General features: G+C 36.2%; 3 protein-coding genes across 3 annotated transcripts; 1 reads left to right on the top strand and 2 right to left on the bottom strand.

Annotated features, from left to right (window-relative positions):
• Positions 1–2,861: 2,861 nt before the first annotated feature.
• On the top strand, positions 2,862–7,277 carry LOC121755645 (SNF2 domain-containing protein CLASSY 4-like). Its single transcript, XM_042150974.1, has 3 exons — positions 2,862–4,604; positions 4,681–4,824; positions 5,292–7,277. Exons 1-3 carry the CDS (start codon positions 3,246–3,248, stop codon positions 7,107–7,109), a joined length of 3,321 nt encoding a protein of 1,106 aa, XP_042006908.1. The 5' UTR covers positions 2,862–3,245; the 3' UTR covers positions 7,110–7,277.
• A 2,130-nt stretch (positions 7,278–9,407) lies between these two features.
• LOC121755648 (2-oxoglutarate dehydrogenase, mitochondrial-like) lies at positions 9,408–15,045 on the bottom strand. The gene is made up of 9 exons (XM_042150977.1): positions 14,913–15,045; positions 12,940–14,589; positions 12,570–12,796; positions 12,175–12,507; positions 11,394–11,640; positions 10,656–10,784; positions 10,365–10,580; positions 10,113–10,236; positions 9,408–10,013 (listed from the first exon to the last, which is right to left on the bottom strand). Exons 2-9 carry the CDS (start codon positions 14,485–14,487, stop codon positions 9,784–9,786), a joined length of 3,054 nt encoding a protein of 1,017 aa, XP_042006911.1. The 5' UTR covers positions 14,488–14,589; positions 14,913–15,045; the 3' UTR covers positions 9,408–9,783.
• Positions 15,046–19,679: 4,634 nt separating this feature from the next.
• LOC121755649 (CO(2)-response secreted protease-like) lies at positions 19,680–23,470 on the bottom strand. Its single transcript, XM_042150978.1, has 10 exons — positions 23,148–23,470; positions 22,970–23,061; positions 22,796–22,893; positions 22,564–22,719; positions 22,358–22,469; positions 21,745–22,285; positions 21,319–21,665; positions 21,134–21,248; positions 20,847–21,060; positions 19,680–20,474 (listed from the first exon to the last, which is right to left on the bottom strand). The coding sequence occupies exons 1-10, from the start codon at positions 23,226–23,228 to the stop codon at positions 19,915–19,917; spliced, it is 2,316 nt and encodes a 771-aa protein (XP_042006912.1). The 5' UTR covers positions 23,229–23,470; the 3' UTR covers positions 19,680–19,914.
• Positions 23,471–25,624: the final 2,154 nt, after the last annotated feature.

Genomic DNA, 25,624 nt, shown 5'->3' with positions numbered 1-25,624 from the left:
GAGCTCGTTAGAATCCTTATGAAATTATCTTTAATTTGATATATGTTGTGCGAAAAAATAATTTAAATCAAGAAAGTTATATACGTTTTAAACTTATATGATATTTTTCAAAAGTTAGTTACAACTAATTTGCTGTAAATTGACCTTAAGAGCATGCGCAGCGGAGGACGGACGGCGTCCGTCCGTCCGTGCCGCTGGCACGGACAAGCTCCGCCGCCGCTGCGCTCGCGCCGCTGGCACGGCACTGCTCGCTGCATCGAGCAGGTCCGTGCCAGCGAGCAGGCGACGTGGCGGCAAGCGATTGGGCAACGACATAGCCGTTGCCTCTGAATTTTTTTTATTAAAAATTCGGTATTTAATTTTAAAAAATGCTAAAAAAAATAAAAAAATATATTTTCCAAATCCCAAAAATATGGCTGTTTTTTTGCCCGTTTTTCTGAATTTTTTTTATTTTTTTATTTTTTTTCCCAAAATCATCTATAAATACACACATTCATCATCCATTTATCACTTCAAATCATCTCTCATTCATCTCTCATTCATAATTCTCATACAAACTATCTACACCTTCAAATTTTTTAATTTTTAGGATTTTAATTATGTCTTTTTAAATTTAATTGTAATTTGTAATGTTATTTCAGTTTTTTTAATGAATTTTAATATTATGGAAATGTTTTTGTTTAATTGAATTTTAAATTGAATTGTGCTCGTCCTTACGGAAGAGCACAGCTGTGGGTGTTGTGCTCTTGCCAGAGAGTAAGCAGAAAAAGCGGGGCCGGGCCCACAACCATGCTCGCTGGCAAGAGCACGGTTGTGGATGCTCTAATACCCTTATTGACGTTTTTTGTTGATTGTATTGACATTTCATGGATGATGATCTAGCCCCTTAATTTGAATATATAAGTGCTATTATTTAATTGTAATTAGCAATTAAGTACTGAGTTAGCAATATAACACTCCGCATATCCAATATATTTTAAATTCTATAATTTAATCTCATATCTGATATATGGTCAAATATGAATAAACTCAATATTCGATATCCATATACTCACCCTGCTCCTAATATGGATATGTGAAAATAACCTACTCATTTATCTCTTTAAGCATTAATTATGGTCATAGTGAAAGGAAGGAGAAAATATTCACTAGTCTATACCACGTGACAATATGAGGTGGTATGTCCAATCAATAAAATTTTGACAAATGGAGAGCTATATATGGAATTAATAAATGAAAATCTAAATCTGCTCATAATTCTAAAATATGGAAAATTATCCCAAAATTTGTTAGTATGTAATTAATAAATTTTAATTTTTAATATTTTTTTAATAACATGTGAAAAATTCAAATGTTTTAAAAACTATGAGTAGATTTGTTAAATATGATTGGTTTAATTGAAAATGATTTATCATCGTTATAAAATCACCTAATCATTATTAATTATATTACGTCAACTACTATAATATATGAATTATTGTATAATTAATATATTTATTTTATAGAGTTTTCATATACGTGTGTATACATGATAAAAAAAACTTCGAATTTTTTTTAAAACCACGAGTAATTTTGTGTAATAGAATTAATTTAATTGAAAATGATTTATCATATTATTAAATCACGTAGACATTATTAATTAAATTAAGTCAACTACCATGAATATATGATTATTCTATTAGTGATAGATATATTTTTTACAGTTTTCATGTAAACAGAAATATTAGGGAAATTTTTCATAATTTTAAATTAGGAGTAGACTCACATTTCTTAATTTCTATGTATGGCTCTCTACTTGTCAAAATTTTATTGATTGGACATACCACCTCATATTGCCATGTGGTATGCTTAGAGTAGAGAATATTTTCTTATAAATGAAGGTGCAAAGTAAAGAGTGAGACATTACATTAAACTAGGAAATGGACATCCATATTTAATATTGACCCCTGTTTTGATTTCTAAATGGATCTAATCAAATAAGCCTTTTAATTGTTTTCATCACTTATTTTCCATCTTTTATTTATTTTTCTAATTGCCACATCAAATTTCACTAAGAAAACAAAATGAAGTACTTATATTTAATAATGTCATAACTTTTTTATTTAAATTTTATACTCCATCATCTAAAAGTTTAAGAGAGGGAGAAAGAGAATAAAAGATGATTTTATATGAAGTGGTTGAAAAAGTGAAATTATGTATTTAAAAAATATCAAATCCTATACTAGAGAGCGCAGAGAGATAGAGAAAATATCATATTCAGTCTGTTTGCCATTAAGAGTCCTATTTGAGTTCGACACAAGTTTTAAGAAATATAAAAAAAAAGTGAGTGAGAAAAGACAGTGGAGCGTGAGACCTAGTTTTATACTCCCTCCGTCCCGGGCTACTCGCTCATTTCCTTTTCGGCTCGGAGATTAAGGAATGAGTGTATAGGAAAGTCAAAAATGACGGCTGTAGATGAAATTTTTTACTAAAAATGGAAAGAGTGCAAGTAACTTGGGACGCCCAAAAAGGAAATAAGTGCGAGTAGTGCGGGACGGAGGGAGTATAAAAGAACGTGAGTGTAATGAATTAGTGGAAAATACTGTGAACCATGACTCGTAAAGGCGGATGGGCTAAAATGGTAAACCGAGACTCATAATGGCGGACGGAGAGAGTACTCAGCACCAGAGTATCTCATTTTTTGGAATGGACAAAATTGCCCTCCAGCTACAAAATTGGTTTAGGGGTATTTTCATCCAAAATTCGTGATGAACAGTATAAAAGGACGCAGCGTGATTAAGACGAAATTCAGGAATCTGCGAATATATTTAACCCTAGAGGCTGAATGTAGTTCACTCATTTTTTCAATTAGCACACTCAAATTAGATTTTTGTTTTGGGCTTGATCTAGGCTCAGTACAAAATTTTAGTCACTTCAATTTGTGCTTACATTTAATAATTTATTTTTTGACCCCCTTTCAAGCTTAAATGTAGTGAAAATTCTCCACTGCACGACAATTAATTAGACGACAATTATGTCAACTCAAGATCCGATTCTGATTCAAAAATCTCTGTTTTCTGTAATAGCGTGTTTAAATAGATAAATAGGTTGAATTATGATTTATACTTATTGATGCAGCGATTCATATTCTCTCTGTCTACATAGTTACTTCCGTCACAGTTCACCCTCTACTCTACTCTACTCTACTCTTCTCTAGGTTTTTTAGAAAATCAGAGCGAGGGAGTTTTGGTAGTAGAAGAAACAGGATGGAGGTCACGAGAAGAAGAAGAAGAACTAGAGGCAAGTGGGATTGTTACTGGAAACAGGTGTACGCCGATCGGAAACAAAAGCAGAAGAAGAATGCTGCTGCTGCTGCTTTTCAAACGTTGAATACCGATTATATGGAACAGAATCATGGTGTTGACACGTTGATTACCGATGATGCGGAGCAGAATCATGGTGTTGAAGTGTTGATTACCGATGATTCGGAGCAGAATCATGGCGTTGAGACGTTGAATACCGATGATATGGAGCAGAATCATGGTGTTAAAATGTTGATTACTGATGATGTGAAGCAGAATCATGGTGTTGAAATGTTGATTACTGATTATATGAAGCAGAATCATGGTGGTGAAACAGTGAAAACCGATGCTGAAGAGGTTTTGATTGCATCGGATGTGGAGCAGAATGATGGTGTTGAAGCGTTTGACAAGAATGATGCTATGAATGTGGATGATGAGGATGATGTGGAAGATTCAGATGTTTCTGTGGAGGATTCAGATGAGCCTGCCTCTGAAGATGATGACTGTGAAGGAGGCGAGTCTTCGGTTTCTGAATCATCAGATGATGAGTATAGTGTTGCTGAGAACACTAGGAGGAGAGAACATCTCAGAAAAGAGAGTCCTACAAAGCCAGTAAATGTTATTGTTATTGATGATGATGAAGAAGACGATGACGATGATGTTAGCAACAGTGGCGAAGATGGTGTGGAAGATTCAGATGTTTCTGTGGAGGTATCAGATGAGCCTGTTTGTGAATGTGAGAAGGAAGATGATGACTATAAAGGAGGCGAGTCTTCGGTTTCTGATTCGTCAGATGATGAGTATGCTGTTGCTGAAAACACTAGGAGGAGAGAGCATCTCACAAAAGAGAGTCCTACAGTTACAAAGCCAGTAAATGTTGTTGTTGTTGTTGATGATGATGATGATCAAAGTGATCAAACCAGTGAAACAAGGTCTCATGAGCACAACTCAGATTCTGAAGTATTCACCGGAAATTCCAATGAGAGGTCTGCCATGTTAAGGGAGAGGACAATTATTGTGAATATGGAGAAGGAGACAGAGACAGAGACGCCCAAAGAGGAGAGAGTTAAGAAGGTAAAATTTGGCAAGAAAAGGTCTCATTCTGCAAAAGATCTCAACTTCACCAAGATTTTGGAGTCCATCAATGCAGTCAAGGATAAACAATGTAACATTGACGACAAGCCTGTGCCTGTGCCTGAAAATGCCCTTCCATTGAGGTTCAGATTTGAGGATGAGGTGGTGCTCCTCCCACAGAAATCGGAACAAAAGCTCATAGATGAACTCTTTCATGATCTAGAATTAGGACTGCGACAAACTGAAATGGTAAGCGTAATGCCTTTTTCACCTTCAAGTTTCGATTCGAATAAGTTTTTTAATCTTCTTTGCTATCCTTTCCCAGGCTGAGAGTGATGAGCTTAAGACCACTGTGGAGATTGATGAAAGTTGTTGCCACCGAGAAGCTATTCTTGATGAACAGATAGGGCTCATTTGCGAAAACTGTGATACTGTGATTATGGGCATAAAACATGTCTTACCATCTTTTGTAAGTGATCTCCACTTCTTGTATTAGGATGCTTTTTCAATTCATTTTGTTAAATGTGAGCTTTTCTTTGTGGCTACCTATTAGGAGTAGTGTGCTGCTAAATCTAATAAAATGGTTGTTGACGCTGATGGTCATAGTTAGGGAAACATGGTGCAGTTTGTGTGATGATTTTTTAGAAATGGAAGATGTTTGATGGTTAAAAATTATAGCATTCATGATGGTTAAAAATTATAGCATTCATGTCGTTGGAGCTGATAAGCACTACTTAGTCGATGTAGATTCTGCATTTCACCTTCATTTCCATGGGGCAGGGATGGCATTGTCCTTTATATAGTCATCTCAATTGATCTTGTGGTTTGCTGCATCTCATATGCACTGTCTTATACATGCTGCTCTTTCTATGATGCCATGATTTGTTATGTTATCGTCATCTTATGTTGCTATGCTGTGCTCCTTGTCTCATGCAGCATGTACCAACTTGGGAGAGGCGAGATAGGAGGTATTACCGTGATGAGTTCCAAAGCTCCTACTTAAGCGAGATTCAATTTGGGGGCCATGGTTCCAGTACCCCTGGTTCGACAAGTTGCATGAAAGGAACAGTATGGGATTTAATCCCTGGTGTTAAGGAAGATCTGTACCCTCATCAGCGGGAGGGCTTCGAGTTCATGTGGAGAAACATAGCAGGTGGCACCATAATCGAGAACCTGAACCAGACTCCTGCTGATGATGGTAGGGGGTGCATAATCTCACATGCCCCTGGCACTGGCAAGACGCGTCTCACCATTGTGTTCCTGCAGTCGTTTCTGAAGCTGTATCCGGCTTGCAGCCCCTTGATCATAGCTCCTAAAGGGATGCTTCTGACATGGGAGGCCGAGTTCAAGAAATGGAACTTCAACGTTGCTTTTCACAATCTAAATAAGAAAGAGCTATCTGGGGAAGAAAAGGCAGTTGCTACTGAGCTTCTTGGGGAAGATGGGAGTGGAGTCTTGCATCAAGACTGCGTTCGCCTTCTGAAATTGTATTCATGGGAGAGTGGTGGTAGCGTCTTAGGCGTCAGCTACCAACTGTTTGAGAAGCTTGCAGGAGAAAGAGATGGGAGAAGAAAGCAGCATAAGAAAATCGGGGAGTTGCTTCGTGAAAGGCCAGGCCTTTTAGTGCTTGATGAAGGGCATACACCTCGTAATCACAAGAGCCTGATGTGGAAGACCTTGACAAAAGTCTCAACGCAGCGACGTATCATCTTGTCAGGCACTCCATTCCAAAACAGTCTCAGGGAGCTATTCAACACTCTTTGCATCGTTGCTCCAAAGTTTGCAAATCAGGACAGCAGCGTGCGTGGACCAAGATGGAAGCAATTGCTCAGTTCATCTGACATAAGTAGCGGCAGCATGCTGAAAATGAGGGATGTGCTCGAACCATACGTTCATGTGTACAAGGGAACCGTGCTAGAGGAAAAGCTTCCCGGACTGAGGCACACACTAGTATTCTTGCACCTGACCAAGTCTCAACAGCCACTGCTAGAAAGAGCTTGCAAAGAGAAATTAATGTTTAACATGGTTTGGATGGTATCCCTAATCTCCATTCATCCTTCAATAAACGCAGTAGCAGAGAGGTACTCCATTAGAAGAGAAGAGATTGCAACGCATATTGACGCTGGGGTGAAGGCAAGGTTTCTTCTGAAGCTAGTACAGTTTGCTGATGCACTCGGTGAGAGGGTGCTCATCTTCAGTCAGTTCATAGACTCTCTTGTATTCATCAAAGAGCAGCTTGGGTCCATTTATTCTTGGAACGAAGGAAGAGAAGTTCTTTACATTGATGGACAGGTTGATGACAAGAAACGCCAAGAATCCATATCTTGCTTCAATGATGAAACAAGCGAGGCCAAGGTGCTTCTTGCATCCGAGAGAGCTTGCTCAGAGGGTATAAATCTGACAGGGGCTTCAAGAGTTGTGCTGCTGGATACCGTGTGGAATCCATCAGTGGAAAAGCAAGCAATCAGCAGGGCTTACCGGCTTGGACAGAAGAGAGTCGTGCATGTATATCGCCTTTTTACATCTGGCATCGAGGTCAGAAAATATACACAGCAGAATCTCAAAGAGCGTATATCACGGTGGATATTCTCTCTTGGCGAAGAACGTAGTGCGAATTCACGAGCCATCTCAGAGGACAAGGTTTTGGAAGCCATGCGTAATCTTGAAAATTTCAATCAGATATTTGAGAGGATTATTTGCCAACCAAAGGAATCCGACCTCATCAAAACATTCGGACTGGAAGGGCAGATGTAGAATCGTTTGAAGATGATTCGTGCCACGTTGATTATCATTAACATTGCAAATTTTTTGGTGAAGCTGATATGAAGTAGAGCATGGTTCAATATATTTTGTAAGTATGAAGCTGTTTGTTACTTTTGCCATTTATCTGTGTTGATTTAGTCTTTATATCTGAATGATTGACTTATACCTTCCACCAATATTTTCTACTTAAAAGAAATTTTAATTGGTACCCTCAAGATTCATCACCCATTTCTGCTGTCATTTTCACTTGATATTCATGGAGATTCTTCGTATCTTCTCAGTTCTCTTATCTATATTTGATGTGATGCATATGATTGCTAGGATTGACAAGGGCGGCCTATAAGATTATCTGCTGGAAGGCGGACGCCCCAATAGCCCGGCCCCTTTTTTGTCTACAGCCCCAATATTTTTAGTCCGCGCCCAAAAAAAAGGTTTCCGCCACTATAGGCGGACACTTCCAATAGCCCCGAAATTTTATAACAATTTTCATTTTAATTTTTTCCTTTAGTTTTAAAATCATCGGAATTTAAATAATTATAAAATGAGGTAATTGAGACCGAATATTCGTTGTATTGGCAACAGTAAAATTATACAACAAACATTTAAAACAAAATACAAATAAAAAGGCCGCCACCGTCTAATCGGGGGCGGCGTCGGATTCCTCAGCTTCTTCTCCGTCTCCCTCGATGCCCACGGCAGGGGAGATTGACTCCAACTCCACGGCCAGGACGGAGAGCCGCCATATCCCGACGGCTGGGAAGGATAGCCGTCATAGCCCGAAGGATGAGAAGGATAACCGCCATATCCCGACGGCTGAGAAGGATAGCCGCCATATCCCGATTCATGCGAGCCGGGTGATTCGTCGTCTCCACCGTACATTTTTTAGAGAGTGAAAGTGTAGATAGGGAATGAATAGAGAGTGTGTGAAAAGTGTGTAAAATGGGTGGTGGATGAGTGGTATTTATAGGGTAATTTTTTAAATAAAAATAAAAAAAAAATCGAAAGGGGCGACCGGCACGCCTATCGCCGGGCACTATAGGCCGGCGTGCCGATAGTCGCGGCGATGGTCCACCGCCGCTTCCTCGCACATTTATCGCCAATCGCCCGTCCGCCCCGTTTATTTCGTCCGCCGCGCGGCGGACGTCCCACCCGCTATAGGCCGCCCCGTCGTCGCCCCGCCGGAGCTATAGCCGCGCCTCTGTTATAGTGGATACCCTAATATTGACGATTTACAAGCAGCCCTACCTTATCATTGTTATTAATAGAATTATTTAAATTTATAGAATGATTATTTTTTAAAATGTGCCAATTAAAATGGGATATTTCCCAAAAAAAAAAAGGTAGTTTGAGTGGGACGAAGAATTGTTTATTTTAATGGTAATGGTTTCTAAACTTACTTTGGCAGATATTTGGTGTTTTGCAATTAAAATTTGATCACTAATATTATTGATTTACACTTCATGGTAAATTTTCCACGAATTCAATTTTTCGCTAAATTAAATTCGATGTGGCACATCGAACTATGTAAGTAAACAAACTGGTCAATATAAGAAACATTGCCGCTTTTAAAAGGTGTGAACAATGTTATTTTATACGTTACTTGAATTTAAAAATACTTCTCAAATTTCACTGATATTCAAATCATGTGAAAATTTACTGTACTGTAATATATTCATTATTTTTGCATTTCAAATTTTTGTGTGTTTAATGTAAATGTCAGTTGAGTATGTTGTGATTGTAGGAGTTTGTTATCCACAAAAGGCGACTCTGAGACAAATGCCAAAACAAGTACTCCATTCATCTATAAAAAATAGTCACATTGTGGACGGCACGAGCTTTAATGATGAATTGATAAAGTAAGAGTGATGTGAGAAAAAGTAGGTAAAATATGAAATTGAGAAAAAAAAAGTGAATAACGTATGTGAGAGAAATTTTCTATTTATAGAAATGAGATTTTTTTGTGGACGGAGGGAGTATTTTGAATCAAGGTAAGAAAAAGAACGAGTCTGTCACTTGAAAAGAACCGAGGAGTTCATACTTCATACCATTGTTATTGTTTGTCCGAAAATAATAATCAACCAAGGACACTTGAAACATGAAAAAGATAACCCAAAACCAAAAATAATAATCATTCAAGGACACTTGAAACATGCAAAAGATCAGCATATCATATTATAAGAAGCCCTTTCTTAAACCCAAAACCATGATCTCGAAGTTAAAGGATTAACTCCCTCTTACATGCTATTCAACATGAAACCAATGTGCAGAATTAAGTTTACTTACTAGGTATACATCATATTTATTTCAATAAAACGCAAAAGGAAAAATGTATAATCAAGCAAGTATTTAAAAAAACGCATCACTCATACCAAAACTTGAACTAGTTTTACATTCTCAACTCTAGTAACCTCGATCATCCAACGATATGAAAGAAACACTTCTTTTTTAATTGGCAAAAAGAAAAAAAAAATGTGTATCGATTGCTGTTGTTGTTAGCTCCAACATTCCTTTCTGCAACGCATCTCTTGAAGAAATGTCAATAGCATGTGAAAATGTAAAAAAGGCATTAGTTCGCTCCATCAAAAGTCCTCCGTCGATGACAACATCAACTTCAGAGAGTGCGCTTATTTCTGTAAAACTCGTGTCAAAACACGCAAATATCACATCAAATGATGGGATCAGGCTGCACGGCTTTCTGGACTATTCCAGTTTGCTCTTTCGTGTGGACTTGGTAAAAGCCGGTGGCAGTGGCAGCGGACGGAGCACGTCCTACGTACTTGATGTCATCCACGTTACCTCTGCTCGCAGCTTTCATTGTAGTGCCAAGACGAGGTGCTATGTAGCTGTATGCCCCCATGTTCATTGGCTCTTCCTGGCACCAGACAACTTCGGCATCTGAAAGAATCGCAATTGGTCCGATGATAATGGGTATCTATTTAACAGGCAAATAACAATAGAATTTAACAAGGAGATCAAATATTGTTTGAGACATACTTGGATATCTATTAAGTTCACGTTGGACGAGGTCGTATGGGAAGGGGCAAAGCTGCTCCACCCTACAGATTGCCACGTCCTTTGCACCAACCTTTTTCCTCTCTTCATCAAGCTCATAGTAGATCTGCACACGAAGGTAAAATTTCAAATTACGCACCATATACAGCAAAATGAAGAAAAAGGGAGACACGATTAACAGGCTTTAATTGACCAGCCAGTGATGCGTAACACGACAAGTATAACTTTTCACACCTTTCCGGAGCAAAGAACCAAACGTCTTATGCCCTCCTCAAGATCCGAGTGATCATTTTGGTCCTTGATTAGGCGTTTAAATCTGGTTCCTTGCTTGTCGAAACCTGAGTGGCCTTGAACATCATCAAACTCTGACAAATTAGATTTGCAGTCCTTGTGACGTAGCAAGTTCTTTGGTGACATCACAATGAGAGGTTTACGGAACTCTCTGTGTATCTGAAATCGCGAAGAATATAGAATGAGAGTTCAAAATTTCTCTAATTTTGCATATCTTTAGTCAAATCTGCTTACTTGCCGACGCAGAACGTGGAAATAGTTTGCAGGTGTAGTCACATTCACCACCTGCCAGTTGCATTCCTGAATCTGTTTCCTGAGGGTTGAGTCCATCTCAGGTATGACAAAGGGATGATCATCACTCATCTGCAATATAACATAAAAAGGTGCAATTTTACATCCCTGGAAAAACAATATACAGGATATATATTTGGAATATTAAGCCTATAATTGATTAACAAATGTCAAATACTTCATGAAAGTGATAGCCATGTCATGTCTGAAGTTGGCACAGGGGGCATGTCAGAAAGAAAAATGGACAAATGTAATATAGCTAACTAATGATACCTCATTTTCATCAATAAGTTTAGGTCCTTACTACTAATTCACTAAGAAGAGAACAAGCAAATAATTTCAGGAAGCCCCTACAAGGATTCTTTGAATAGCCACATTAATCAATAGGCTAGTGAAAAGGATAAAAGTTCAGGGATTCGAAGCAATTATTCTCTTGTGTTGTGGACTTCTCCTTGTTACATCCTAATGACTTATAGATATTCTCCATGATTCTAGCAAACACGTGGTTCAAAAGGACAAATTGTAAGAATAATTAAGACAACTAACATGGAAAGGAACAAACTAAAACAGAAAAATGGTCTGCATATATGGTTGGTTTTCTGACATTTTTACATGTAGATTCAAATACAAGCTAAACTCTAATGAAACAAGTAGCATTATGATGAAGAAAAAGAGCATTACCTGAAGGAAACGTTCTAATCGTGCACTTGAGTGTTCTGGACCTTGGCCATCATACCCATGAGGTAGAAGGACAACTAATCCTGTTTGACGCAGCCATTTGGCTTCTCCACTGCTCACAAATTGGTCAAACATCACCTGAGCGCCATTGGAAAAATCACCAAACTGGGCTTCCCATAGTACCAGAGAATTTGGATTTTCCATTGAATAGCCTAATTCAAACCCCAAAACTCCAAACTCGGAAAGAGAGCTGGACAAGACCAATTATCACATAACTAGTCAGAAAGGGGCACGATAATTTTGAAGTTCTGTAACTAAGTGCCAAGAACAAGGATGTAATCATGTAATCCATATTTAGTAATGCTAGTTCATAGGATTAATAATAAAATCTGAAGCATCTAACAAATTTGCGTAGTACAACAGATAAGCTAATTGAATGTCATACTTGAACATGAGGAATAAATCCATCCTTACGCACACACAAAACTTCAAAGAAACTTGTAGGTTATAACAATATTGCTAATATAGGAATAACAAAGACAACTCTAGGGAAGTTAGTGCCAAGAGAACCCAAATGCACTCAGAGCGATCCTAGTCCCAACAAAAATGCAAAACAAAGATTTCATTCTGTAATCTGTATGGTCTTCAAATGCTTGGGATTATTAAGAAGAGACTACGATTTATTAGAAGTCCACTAAGCACAAAGCTTAAACAGTACAACCAAGAAAGGTAGCTTTTACTTATATGAACTGATATAGAAAGCAAACGTAATAACTGATAATACCTGTTGCTCACAGTAAACATCTCTTCATGTTGGTTCATCATAACATGATCTAGAGGGCAGTATTTTCCCCCTGTTTCCTGATCATGAACAACAGAATGCCTATGGCTAAAAGTACCTCGCTCGACATCCTGCCCACTCAACCTAACATGATTTCCCTCCACAAGCAATGTTGCGAATGCAAGGGCTTCACCAACTGCCCAGTCAATGCCCTCTCCTGTCTCAATCATTTTTGCACGATCTTCAAAAATCCTTTTAACTGCTCTATGAGGTTTGAAATTTTCTGGAAGGGTGGTGATAGCCTCGCCAACATTCTTCAAAATCTCTGGTTTGACCCTGAAAACAGAAACAGCTTAGTCCCTCATACATCATTTTGATAGTGTCAGTGAAGGCATTACCCAGTGTTGCGAATGCGTGAAAGCTGTTCAGGGGACTTGAACCCAGTCCAGTACGCTGAAAGCCAGTCCCTTCTTTGAGGCACATAGTCTTTGCTGGAAATAAATTCTTCATTCAGAATTGATGTGACTTTATTATTTATCCGATCAACATCTTCTTTTTTAACCTCGCCAGATCCCAGAAGCTTCTTTTGGTAAATCTCAAGTGCTGAAGGATGATTCCTTATAACCTAAAATCATTCAGAAAATAGAGGCTTTCATAAGTTACATGAAAAGAAAATATTTTAAAGTGCGTACCAAATTTTAACCAAAGTGAATTGGTAAAGAATATCATTATTAACGTTATATTAGAAAAATGAAATATATTGAATACCTTGTACATTTTAGGTTGAGTAAAGGATGGCTCATCAATTTCATTGTGCCCAAATCGACGGTAGCATACAATATCAACTACAACATCAGTATGAAATTTCTGACGCCACTCAGCAGCAAGTTCACAGGCATGAACAACGGCTTCCACATCATCACCATTGACATGAAAAATAGGAGTGCTAAGAGCTTTGGCAACATCCGTGCAGTATTGAGAGGATCTTCCTGATCTTGGGTCGGTAGTGAAAGCCACTTGATTGTTCACTACGATGTGAATGGTCCCACCAGTAGTGTAGTTTGGAAGAGCACTAAGATGCAAGGTCTCGTAGACAACCCCTTGTCCAGCAAAACTTCCGTCACCATGAATCAAAATACCCATGTTTTTTGTTCTGTCGACATCATCAGAGAAATATTGTTTGGCCCTAGTCTTTCCAACCACAACAGGGTCCACTGCTTCCAAGTGGCTAGGATTTGCAACTAATGACAGGTGAATTCTCTTACCACCCCTTGTTGGGCGATCATAAGAAGTTCCAAGATGATATTTGACATCACCAGTCCCAGTGTATAGTCCAACTTCATCCACAGGCTTTATACCACTACTAAACTCGCTGAAGATCTGCCGCAGAGGTTTTCGAACAACATTACCCAGAACATTTAATCTTCCTCTATGCGACATTCCAATCACAATGCTCTCCACTCCAAGATCTGCTGACCTATCAAACATTTCCTTCATACCAGGAATCAATGTCTCACAACCTTCAAGCCCAAACCTTTTGGCTGCAGTCCACTTGGCAGCCAAAAAGTTCTCAAATTGGGTACTCCAGATGAGCCTGTCAAGGATCACCTCACGTCGCTGTCGATTATATTGAGTAGGCGTCGGAGTCTCAATTTTGTCTCTCAACCAATTACACTTTTCACGATCAGCAATATGCATGTACTCGTAGCCTATACTTCCACAATAAGCTTGTTCTAGTCTTTTCAATATCGCCCTTAAGGTTTGCACGGGGCGGTTCTCCGACAAAAACCCTGCCATTCTCCATACACCAATGAAGAACTCTCTGTCAAGATCAGCTTCTGTAAAACCATAAAGTGCTGGATCTAGATCATCAGGAATCGATCTCTCTTCCAAACCCAATGGATCTATCTTGGCTTTCAGGTGACCATAAACCTGGTAAGCTCTCACTAGCAACAACAGCCGCATACTCTCTTGAATTGTTTGGCCCGAAAGGCCAGGAGATGTGGTGGCCTGGCCGACAAAGTTTCTGAAAAAATTGTCCCATGAGTCATCGACACTATTGGGATCTTGCTCCCAGGATCTCTGTAACTCTTCAAGATAAACACTACTCGTTCCATCTAAAAAGCTATCACTCAACCTGGAGAGAGGCACAGGGCGAGGAACAGGCGCAGATTGAGCCTTTGATCTGAAAACAGTAGCATGGAAATATCGACTCCGTTCAGGAGCCCCTGCTCGAGCTACATACGAACCAGTTTGAGATAAAGTCCGTCTAACAGCAAGCTTTGCCACATTAGAGCCCGCTCTAAGCCACGCCATAGCTATCACCAAAATCTAGTTAACCACAACCACTACTGCAATGTTATGAAGCTATTCCAACCAAATCAAGCGCTATGCACAGTCATTCATCTCCGAAACATCCTAATCCAACAACAAAGAGACAACCATTAATGCACCTCACCGCATCATCATTCATTGGCAGAGTACTAATAGATGGCAAGCGTCATTCAACGTAAAGCAATACATAAACGCGATCGATTCGATCATACCACAAATTTCAAAAAACAGATCATTACACGCAATCTACAGAACAGATCGAGTCATTGCGAAGAAATATTGAAACTAATCGCTAGGAAGAGGTGGCGCAGCGATTCCATGCAGCATAGCAATATTCACATTAAAAAAATACAAATAAATACTTTTTCAAAATAATAGCAATAACGTGTCTGGTATAGATTTAATACCTGAGTAGAAGAAGAGAAAAATGCTCCGGCGAAGACTAAACCCTAATCTGCTGCGATTGCCTGTTTCTTAAGCAGCTCCTTCATTTTTTCCAAATCCATCTCCATTTTATAGCATTTGTCCTTCGGATTCGGCGCATTTCTTAATTCCATGTCAAATGAGAATATTATATTATATAAATGGTACTACTAGGTCTAAAAATATACGTGTCAGCTTATAATTTTCTAAATAAACGTACGTAAATTCTACGTACATAATTGGATATTTTAGGAATTTCAATTTTAAAACCGGTTCATAATTTTTATTATTTTTAAATTAATTAATATATTACTTATCTATCCTTTAGGAATAAATATACTTAGAAAACGTTTTTTCTATAATATCTCCCCTCTTTCTTCCTATTTTTGCTAAAATTCTGGAGCAATTTTCTCCCCTCTATCTCCAAAATGTTGCTAGGATTAAATGCATTTCTTTCGTCTCTCTCCCACATTTTTATTGAAACAATTTATTATCTTGATAATGAATATATGCATAATTTATTGAACAAATATTTGTGGACTTAAATGAGTTAAAAAAGTAACAACATATAAGTAAATTTAATATTAAAAATATACTCTTTCTTTTTTTAAATGATTGTTTTATTAATTACTCCATCCGTCCGCGAATATGAGTCTCATTTTTTTGCTTTAGTCCGTCCACGAATAGGAGTCCCAATTAATTTGTACTATAAATGGTAATACGTCTCATATTCACTAACTCACTCCACTCACATTTTATTTAAAACTAATAAATACTACGTGAATTAAGAACGCAACTCAACCAGTATTTATATATCATACGAACTACAAGTGCAATAAGATTTTAATTTGTTGCATTGTATAGTGAATGAACCAAGGACGGTAATGGAGTACTTTTAAGGAAAGAGAAAATATTAACTATATATTTTTAGAATATTAAATATATGAATTAAGAACATGTGATTATTTTATCGAGGTTCAATGTTCCAAAAATTAAGAATTAAAATAAACTAAAATTTTAGAAAGTAAAAAATTAAAATTAAAATTGAAATTATGAAATTCTTAAAATTAAAACCGTAAACTTAATGAGTACTATTTAATACTCCATATCATATATTCAATTTTAATTGTTGCATGTTACAATTATTTGAGTTAAGAACTCTAATATTCTATATAGAACAAAAGAAAATATTACTTACAAATTTTTAAAATATTAAATAGATAAGTTATGAACATGCGATTAATTATTTTTCCGGGTTCAACATAATCTTCCAAAAATTATATATTAAAGAAAGAGAAAATATTAACTATATATTTTTAGAATATTAATATGAATTAAGAACATGTAATGCTCCAAAAATTAAGAATTAAAATAAACTAAATCTTAAAAAGTAAATAATTAAAATTGAAATTATGAAATTATTAAAATCAATACCGTAAACTTAATGAGTACTATTTCATATATCATATATTCAAATTTAATTGTTGCATGTTACAATTATTTAAGCTAAGAACTCTAATATTCTATAACGAAAAAGAGAAAATATTAATCACATATCTTTAAAATATTAAACAGATAAGTTATAAACATGGGATTATTTTTTTTTCAGGGTTCAACATAATCTTCCAAAAATTATAAATTAAAGAAATTATAATTTTAAAAATTTAAGAGTTAAAAATTATAAAAATTAAAATCAAAACCGTAAATACTAAACTCAATTAGTATTATTACACCATATATCAAATTTTAACTTATTACTCCTTGTTTATCGGGATGAACGAAAAAGAAAATTCAAAGGGAGTCTTGTATAAAGTAAAAAAGAGAAATTATTATTTAAAAATATTAGAAATATGAAATAGATAAGATAATAATATGTGATTTTTTTAATCGAGGTTCGATTAAAGAAATAAAAAAAATTAGAAAATAAAAATTATAAAATTCTTAAAATCAAAACGATATAGTACTTAATTAGTTACTAGACGTATATAATATAGTATCAAATTTTAATTTGATAGATGTTATAGTGAATTGAGCTAACACTCTATTATTTTATAAACATTCTTATGACTAAAAAGTTACTAAAAGAATAAGTTTATTAATATTTAAAATTAAAATTTAATTAAAAGTAATTATTTTTTATCATATGTTATAGATCTGATTATTTACAGTTCATTATTATTAGTAGTTAACAAGTTTTTAATAATTCATAGTGCTTAATTATTTGTTATAAAATTAGTTGAATTAAAATTTATAAAGACTAATTTGATAAGAGATCCTATATTATTTATTTACTAATAATATGTCTTTAATATTTTAAATTTTGAAGATATATTTTTAAATAAATGCAATAAAAGAGGAAGAAATTTAAAAATATACTATTATCCAATCATATTTTAAAAGTTGTATGCCACACACAAGTCATTAAATACATGAACAATATATGCATAATCTAGCTCTATATCCTTAATACGTGTATTTAATATACAAAATAATTTAATGGTAATAAAGTATATTCACAAAATATAATTTAATTTAAAACAAAATATAATATACAAATTAATGTTTCTTTTAGGACTAGATATGGATATTTATTAGTTAAACGATGAACTATGACTAGGAGATTTAGAATTGGGGTTCATTAATTTGATGGAGTAGGAATAGGAGTTTTAGTTTAGCAATATAATAAATAATTCACCTAGGAAATATCAAGATAGAATAATGAATAAACAAACACCTAAAAGTGATAATGTTTATAGTAGTAATTGTTTTGTAGATACTAATAAATGTTTGAAGGAGAAAAAGAGGTGGAACCTTACAAGTAAAAATTATATGGTCCTTCCAAATCATGGTGGCATAATGATTTGGTGTGCCTCACCAATAACTCCTTGCCAATTGGAAATAAAAAAAAGTCCACATGTCCCATCACTTTAACATAAATTAGAAAACTTATAGGTAAATTTGGATACATGCATTTAATCATTTATGGAAAGTTGAATAATATTAAATATAGAAATTATACTTATATGAAAAACGAGTTGATTACTTTGCCGCTAGGACAAAGGCTCTGGACATAGTGACATTATTTACTTTGCATATACTAATTACTTAATGCTTTGCAGGTAATATTATTGAATTTATAGGGATTTCTACATTTTTCCTATTTTATTTACAGAAATGAATTACATTGATTACTAATATATGTTGCATTTATTATTAGAGACAAACTACATTAGAAATACACAAATGTATCAATGACAGCTTTGGACATATGGAAAATATATATTTTGTAATAGAATACTTATTTAATGACTACAACCTGTGCATATCCTACACAAATATGGCCGCAATCTAGCTGTTAGAAGAGGGTTTTTCTCCCTCTCTCTATCCCTCTTGGTCTCTCTCTATCTATCTCTATCCGACTTATTTTTTTTCTGATTTTATTCTCGTTTTAATGATGTAAAATTGAGATTTTATTCTCTAATCTTATTATCACAGGTTCTAATCTTTTATTTTTTAATGCGCAGGTATTAATTGAATTGACAACAACTGAAAAGAGGATCATTTCAAATTTGCATTATTATATTTAATTTTCCTTAAAAAACACAAATTGCATAGATATTTATAAATTGATATTCATGAAAGGTTTTAAATATGCATTTAACATATGAAATATATCTTTTTCAGAGACAAAATGCATTGGAAACTGGAGTGAATCAGACGGCTTTGGAAGAATGGAATAAATAGATACTATATTGTAATAGAATAGTAGTATTTTTTATAAAGCTTATGCAAAGCTAACATGAATAGGCTGCGGCCATACCCTTAAATTCTCGCTCCATACAAACTAATCAGACATAAGATCCATATTAAACAAAATGAATTTTACAATAAGATAATACTCCCTCTGTCCCCTAATAGGAGTCGTTCTTTGACCAGGCACGAGTTTTAAGAAATGTAGAGAAAAGTTGGTTGAAAAAGTTAGTGGAATGTGGGACCCACATTTTTATATTGGTTTTATAATAAAATGTGGGTGGAGTGAGTTAGTGGAATGTGGGGCCTACTACCATTTATGGTAAAAATGAAGAGTGACTCTTAATGGGGGACGGGCCAAAATGGAAATAAGCGACTCTTATTCGGGGACGGAGGGAGTAAAATTTAAGCTAAGATGGTGCCCAAATTTCATAACTTTTCCTGCCCAAATGTGGGGCAAGTGGCACTTCTGTAATTTTTTCAAACAAGTCCCCCTTTATACGAGCATAGCTAAAAAACAAATTTTGGTGGGAGGCAATGTTTTCAGGGAAAATACCTCATCCCGAAATCAAAGCTCTAATTGGATCTAATTCAAAATTATTTGCCCGAAAATGGTCAAATTGCTTCTTACCCCAATTATTGTTTGCGCATTAAATTTTTTACTCAAAATATATTTCTATGTTACATAAATTTGTGCATTTTTTTAAATAACTTCCAAACATAATCATATTTGTAAAAAAACCTTTCCAAAAAAAATATTTCCTCCATCTACAATCAATAGTTTTATTTTTAAATTTTGATTTGTTCATAAAAATTACTTGTTCATTTCTACCTTTGATCAATTATTCCCTCTATTAAGTTTAATCTTACTACCTTAATAATTTTTTCTTTCTATATCTCACTTACTTTATTAATTTTGCATAAGATTTATGTAATCTACTACCAAGAATATTGCCAGTATTAAAGAAAGGAAATTTGTAATTAACTAAATTAAACCTACCTTTAGAAAAGTAAGTATTATAATTGATGATCAACCAACGCTGCCTACTACATGCATCATGCATACACTATGATTTCACATCACCCCTAAAAAAAGTTAAATAAAATAACAATTGCAAATTGTGCTCTCCATGCCAAAAAACACTGTAAATGGTGAATGGATACTTTTTAAATCTACTATTTTAAATTACATAATTTTTTAAAAAATCCACTATGTAAGTAAAAAAAAATGCATGATCAGACAACGTTAACCGCAAATACAATTCGGACAAGGTGCGATCCATCAAACCACGAGACATGTCCGAAATTATAGCCCTTGGCCGCTCGCCTCCCGTCGAAGAAAACCTTGAACGCCGCCTTCTCCATGCCCTTCCGGAACACCATCTTGCTCGGCGCCACCTTCACCGCCAGCCCGGCCGGCGCGTCCACCGACGCCACGTACGTCGCGCTGCTCTCCGACCCCACGTTGGTCGCCACTCTCTTCACCTTCCTTGGCCCGTCTCGGCGGCTGAGGCTGCCGATGGAGATGGTCGGGTAGTTGAGGCTCGAGATCAGCTCTTCCGCGGCCCCTCCAGCCGGGCAGCTGAAGTTGGACGCCCCGCTCAACGACCGTATCGTCCGCTGCTTGTATCCCTTGTAGCAGAGGAAGTAGAGGTGATCGGTCGTGCTCATCTCGATCACTAGGCCAGGGTCCAGAGCTTTGATCGGCCTTATCTCCCCTGCTCCCACTTGGTGCGGATTTGCAGGAGAGTCTGAGGTGTTTGACACTGTTTTTCCAATGTTGTTTGAGGTTGATGCTGCAAAATAGTAATACAAAATATCATTTTCTTGTCCTGAAATGTAACTAATGAAAAAAATAAGAGTAGAGGTCAATTTTGGTCCTAAATATATGACCAACATATGAATATGGTCCAAAATGTTCACTTTTTGAAAATCAAGTCCATAACAAATGAAATCCTTGTCGGAGTGATTTTTTTTACGGTTCCGTAAAAAACTAACGGTCATTGCAATTAGCGTTGACTGTTAGTTTTTGACGGAATCGTCAAAAAAAGGACTACTTCGGAAACATTTTCGTTTGTTATGGATCCGTTTTTCAGAAAGTGAATATTTTGGACTAGATTCGTATTTTAGTCATATGTTTATGACCAAAATTGACCTTTACAAATCACCTGTTGTGATCAGTGCGGACTTGATTGCGGAGAAGTTCCAGTGGGGGTGGACGGATTTGATGAAGGCCATGGCGCCCGTGACGTGGGGGCAGGCCATTGAGGTGCCGGACTTGATGGCGAATGCGGATGGTTTCTTCCCCGGTGCACCGTAGTTTGCTTCTATTTTCGGCACTGTTGCTGCAATAATCGCCACACCGGGTGCCATGATGTCTGGCTGAAATCAACCACCAATTTTATCTTACACTTCGAATTTTGTATTTAAGTACTCAATCGTTTAATAGACATACCTTGAGGATGTTCTCGGTGAGCCCCCCGGGGCCCCTCGAAGAGAAGGATGCAACAACTGGAGCTGGCCTCAGCCCCTTCATCTCTGTAGCTGAAAGTATAGTTGCACTAGGATTCCTGTGTGGGAGATTTTTGTTTATTAGATTTGTTTTAGTATCAAGCAAAATAGTGAAGTAGCTAGGCTTACTTGGTGGAGTTGATGTAGTGGAGGATTTGAGAGCCTATTGTTGCTCGAGTTTCTGCATAAGGGAATGTGCCTGCATCGAAAGGGGAAGTTTCCTCTTCATCTCCATCTATTATGATCACCCCTTTTGCTTTGGCATCTTCCACTACTAGCTTCTTTATCCTCCTTGAAACGTTGGCCTCATCGTTCATGCACACGACGATTTTCCCAGCTACCTTGGTGTAATCAAGAGAGCCCGGTATGCAGTTCCTAGCATCGGATGCTGAGGCAAAATTTCCAGCAATATCTTCTCCGAATGCCAAGGGGTATTTTTTGCCTACTGTGAGGGGAGAGAAGTTTATTGCAAAGCCCTGCTCTCACATAAGAAGAATTGTTTAGACTAATGGTGCATTTCTAGTTGAAGTGATGTAGTAATGTTCGAGTTCATACCTTTAAGGATTCACCGTTTCCCAGCACGACCGTGGTCTGAAAGCCTCGATCAATGGTGGAGGCAGCCACGGTGAATATCCAAGGAGCGGAGTTGACAATGGTGTAAGGGTCAGGGCCATCGTTCCCGCCCGAGGAAACAACCATGACGCCCTTCTGCTCCGCGTGAAAGGCTCCGATTGCAATGGGGTCGCTGAGGAAATCGGACTGGAAGATAGAGCTCAGCCCGATGGAGATGGAGATGATGTCAACTCCATCCTTGACAGCATCATCAATGGCTTTTAGTATGATGGAGCCAGGGCAGCCATCCTCGGTGCAGGCCTTGTAGCTGGCTATCCTAGCAGACGGGAGGCCACCACGGGCAGTGCCCTTTGCAAGGCCATAGTAGTTGGCATTGGCAACGGGTGCTCCACCTGCAGTCGATGCAGTGTGTGTCCCGTGGCCTATGAAGTCCCTCGCTGAGCCACTGGCCGTGGTTGGGTTCGTCTCGTTTGATTTGGATGCGGAGTGATGATTTGAGTAGAATCTTGCACCTATTAACTTCCTAAATCAGGTATGGTTAGTTAGATTGATTGAGGTTAATTGCATCCCATTGCATTTTAAATAGAAAAAGTACCTATTGCAGTTGGATTTCTTGAAATCAGAACCTTCCATGCACACTCCTTTCCACCTTGATGGGATCTTTCCAATTTGTTGGTCACTGAAACTAGGTGACTCAGGCCATATACCTAAACACAACTCAGTCAAATATCTTCAAATGGGATTCATTGATTGATTCTTGGAAATTATTTTGGGATTTGCAAAAGGTTGCAATGCATATACCTGTGTCTATGATTCCAATGATAACATCAACTGACTTTTGCTCATAAGGGAAACTTGATTCAGAATCAGAATCTGCAGCTTCAAGAAAATCCCAGGAACGCGTCGTGTGGAGTCTTAGGACAGGATCAGGGAAGACCGACACGACATCATCACGACCTGCTTTTCATATCAGCGATCAAACAATGAGAGCTTTCCAACCAGATTCAATTCTATAGTAGAAACAAGATCACACCAGATAAAACAGATGCTTCAGTCTCTGTAAGCATAGCAGAGAATCCCTTCAAAGCATGATTGTAGGAGTTCAACAAGAATCTTCTTTCACCCTCTTCACTGCCAAACAACATGTATTAGCTAGAGAGAGGCTTTACTTGGCAAAACAATACAATTAGTTAGCACTACAACTCACCTTGGGAACAAGGATGACAGCAGCTGCAGATGGGACGAGTCATCATCGCTTGCACTTGAACTTGAAGAGCTCCCCATGTAAACAATGTAAGGCTGCAAAATGCAAAATATCTATCATATTTCCATAAAACATAAAAACTCGTCATGCCTCAAGATTTATTGAATGGTTAAGCACTTGCCTGAACGCTTGGCTTTGTCGCCATACAGCAGATTACAACGAAGGACAATTGTATGTAGAAGAGCTGCAGCACAGAAGCCATGGTGTTTTATGCCTGCTCACAAATGCAAGGCATAGATATTCATCTAATATATAACATTTCACACACACTCAGAGCTGAAACAAGCATACATCTATACCTTTTTTTGTCTAAAACAAGGTATCTGTTAAAAGAAACATGTTTCAAGCAAATAAATATAGAATAAAAACATTTGACACTATCTAACAGCAATTCCTTGCTTTCAGGACAAGATATATAGGATTATGGCATTATTGTTTCATCTCCTAATTTAATGATTAGTTAACATCAACAGATATAATTAAGCACCAAAACGGCACAAGGTTGGTTAAATAAAGAAAAAGAGGAAAATATTATATAAAACCATGCAGTAGATTCTGAAGCTGTATTGGGGATTGCTTCATCTAGAGGCATCTTGATTACTTATTGCAATTTACTCTACACATAACCACTTTGGGCCTACATGTCAAAACATTTTTTTCTTATACACATCTTTTCAAAAAATGTAAAACTACATTAACAAAAATTCGCCCATAGTGGCAAAAAGTTTATCAAATGATTATTGTAATCATACATCAATAATTTTCATTCCGTTTGCTACCAAACAATGGTTGGTGGTTATAATGTTATTGTTGGTCGAAGCATATAATCCTCATAGCAATGTGGAATTATATTCTTTTATATATATGTTGGAGAAAATAATAGTATAGGGGCATCTTGAGCTTTATTCTTGTTTGTTTTTATTTCCACACTTTTTCTCATCCTATCCCTAGTATATACATTGCGTGTTTTGATTGACGATGACAGCCTTGATAACACGTTTCTAAAAGACAAAGTTGCTTTAAATTTATTTTTGCTCCGTTTCTCACTCTCATTTTCCCACTTTGCATATAATTCTCTTTACATAAATTGTTAAATTTTCCTTCAATAAACCATATTCCTAATTACACTAGGAGACTGATACAATAGAATATGATAAGATTAGTTGGAGCATTTAATTTTATTTTTGGATTGATTATTCTTGTGACGAGTGGCGGATCAAGAATTTTTTATACGAGAATGCGATACAAAGGAATTGTCGGCATTGCGTCGGAGTAGTCGGTGTCATGTTGCCATCGGGTCTTTTTCTCAACTGATTATTATTTTAATTGTAAACAATACCATCAAAATGTAGTAATAGATTATTTTTAAACTTAAACATCAATTACCACAATTTTTAAGCACATCACTTAAGAATCTTTGCTCAAGTAAATTCACCACCGAGCGCTTATTATTCTAAATTAAAATTGGATAAATATGCAAGTTTATTTTGTTAATGCAAATTTTAGAGAGATGACCAATAACTAATCAACATTGTTTCTGAAACTTGGCTTCAAATATATATAATCAAAATGAAACCAACTCTTGTGGGAGGTGATAAATTGCTAATTCATCTATTAATTTCTAATTATAATTAGTTTAAGAACAAATAATTTTAAAGATCTAATGGTCTATAAATTATCATGTGTAATTTCATTTTTTGTTTTATAATATTAAAAAAAGGAATAACTAACAAAGTTAGAGTTTTAAATCGAATGTCAATATAGTATATTAAATACTATATCAACACAATGTCTTGAGTATGTCAACACAATTTAATATTGACATTCTACACACATTATGTTGACATATTATAACAATTATGTTAATATTTAACTGTTCGTCGAAAAATTCCAAAATTCGTAAATCTATACATATATAAAAGTTGAGTTTTGGGGGCATTTTGGGAAAAATTAGAATGTGTACGGTTTTAGTAGATAATGAAAATTGAAATTGAGACGTAGTATTGGTAAACTGAATTATAAACATTATGGATATACATAACGTCTTTCCACTAATTGACAGTTACCAACAATAAATTGCTATGCATAATCGGTTTCTTAGTCAAAAGGTTTTTATTATGGGTTTAGGGTTTAGGGTTTAGGGTTTAATAAATTTTTTAATAATTTTTGACATTGAAATATATGCAATTGAGATCTCGTTAGAATCCCGATGAAAACCTTTAATTTGATATGTTGTGTGAAAAAAATAATTTAAATTGAGATAGTTACATGAATTAAAATTTGTGTGATATTTTTCAAAAGTTAGTTATAACTAATTTGTTGTTAAATAACATTAATATCATAATTGATATTTTTTGTTCACAACATTGATACTCGGTAGGGGCTAGAATGAGATAATACCTATCATTTAGTTGTAATTAGCAATTTTAGAGTGAGCTAGCAATATAACATACCCCACTCTTATGTCATCCAAATTTGTGTCTCAATATCGTCTCTTAACCGTCTCATCCATTCACTATTCATGGGCCCACTACATTTTTTACTCTATCTCTTAACTAAGAGACATCACTTGCATCCCTCCATCTCTTAACCATTTTT

Source organism: Salvia splendens, chromosome 11, assembly GCF_004379255.2.
Source record: "Salvia splendens isolate huo1 chromosome 11, SspV2, whole genome shotgun sequence".
In the NCBI taxonomy this organism is placed as follows: Eukaryota; Viridiplantae; Streptophyta; class Magnoliopsida; order Lamiales; family Lamiaceae; genus Salvia; species Salvia splendens.
The sequence above is the reverse complement of the archived record's forward strand: the minus strand, read 5'-3'. Positions and strand labels throughout refer to the sequence as shown.

What these genes read in the sequence shown, in the direction of transcription:
- LOC121755645 (XM_042150974.1), top strand. Translation starts at nt 3,246, where the DNA reads ATGGAGGTCACGAGAAGAAGAAGAAGAACTAGAGGCAAGTGGGATTGT. An exon ending in GACTGCGACAAACTGAAATG is followed by an intron (nt 4,605 to 4,680) that starts GTAAGCGTAATG and finishes ATCCTTTCCCAG; the next exon opens with GCTGAGAGTGATGAGCTTAA. An exon ending in AACATGTCTTACCATCTTTT is followed by an intron (nt 4,825 to 5,291) that starts GTAAGTGATCTC and finishes TGTCTCATGCAG; the next exon opens with CATGTACCAACTTGGGAGAG.
- LOC121755648 (XM_042150977.1), bottom strand. Translation starts at nt 14,487, where the DNA reads ATGGCGTGGCTTAGAGCGGGCTCTAATGTGGCAAAGCTTGCTGTTAGA. An exon ending in TCCACGTTCTGCGTCGGCAA is followed by an intron (nt 10,581 to 10,655) that starts GTAAGCAGATTT and finishes TCGCGATTTCAG; the next exon opens with ATACACAGAGAGTTCCGTAA. An exon ending in TGGTTCTTTGCTCCGGAAAG is followed by an intron (nt 10,237 to 10,364) that starts GTGTGAAAAGTT and finishes CTTCGTGTGCAG; the next exon opens with ATCTACTATGAGCTTGATGA.
- LOC121755649 (XM_042150978.1), bottom strand. Translation starts at nt 23,228, where the DNA reads ATGGCTTCTGTGCTGCAGCTCTTCTACATACAATTGTCCTTCGTTGTA. An exon ending in CGACAAAGCCAAGCGTTCAG is followed by an intron (nt 23,062 to 23,147) that starts GCAAGTGCTTAA and finishes TGCATTTTGCAG; the next exon opens with CCTTACATTGTTTACATGGG. An exon ending in CATTGGAATCATAGACACAG is followed by an intron (nt 22,470 to 22,563) that starts GTATATGCATTG and finishes AGTTGTGTTTAG; the next exon opens with GTATATGGCCTGAGTCACCT.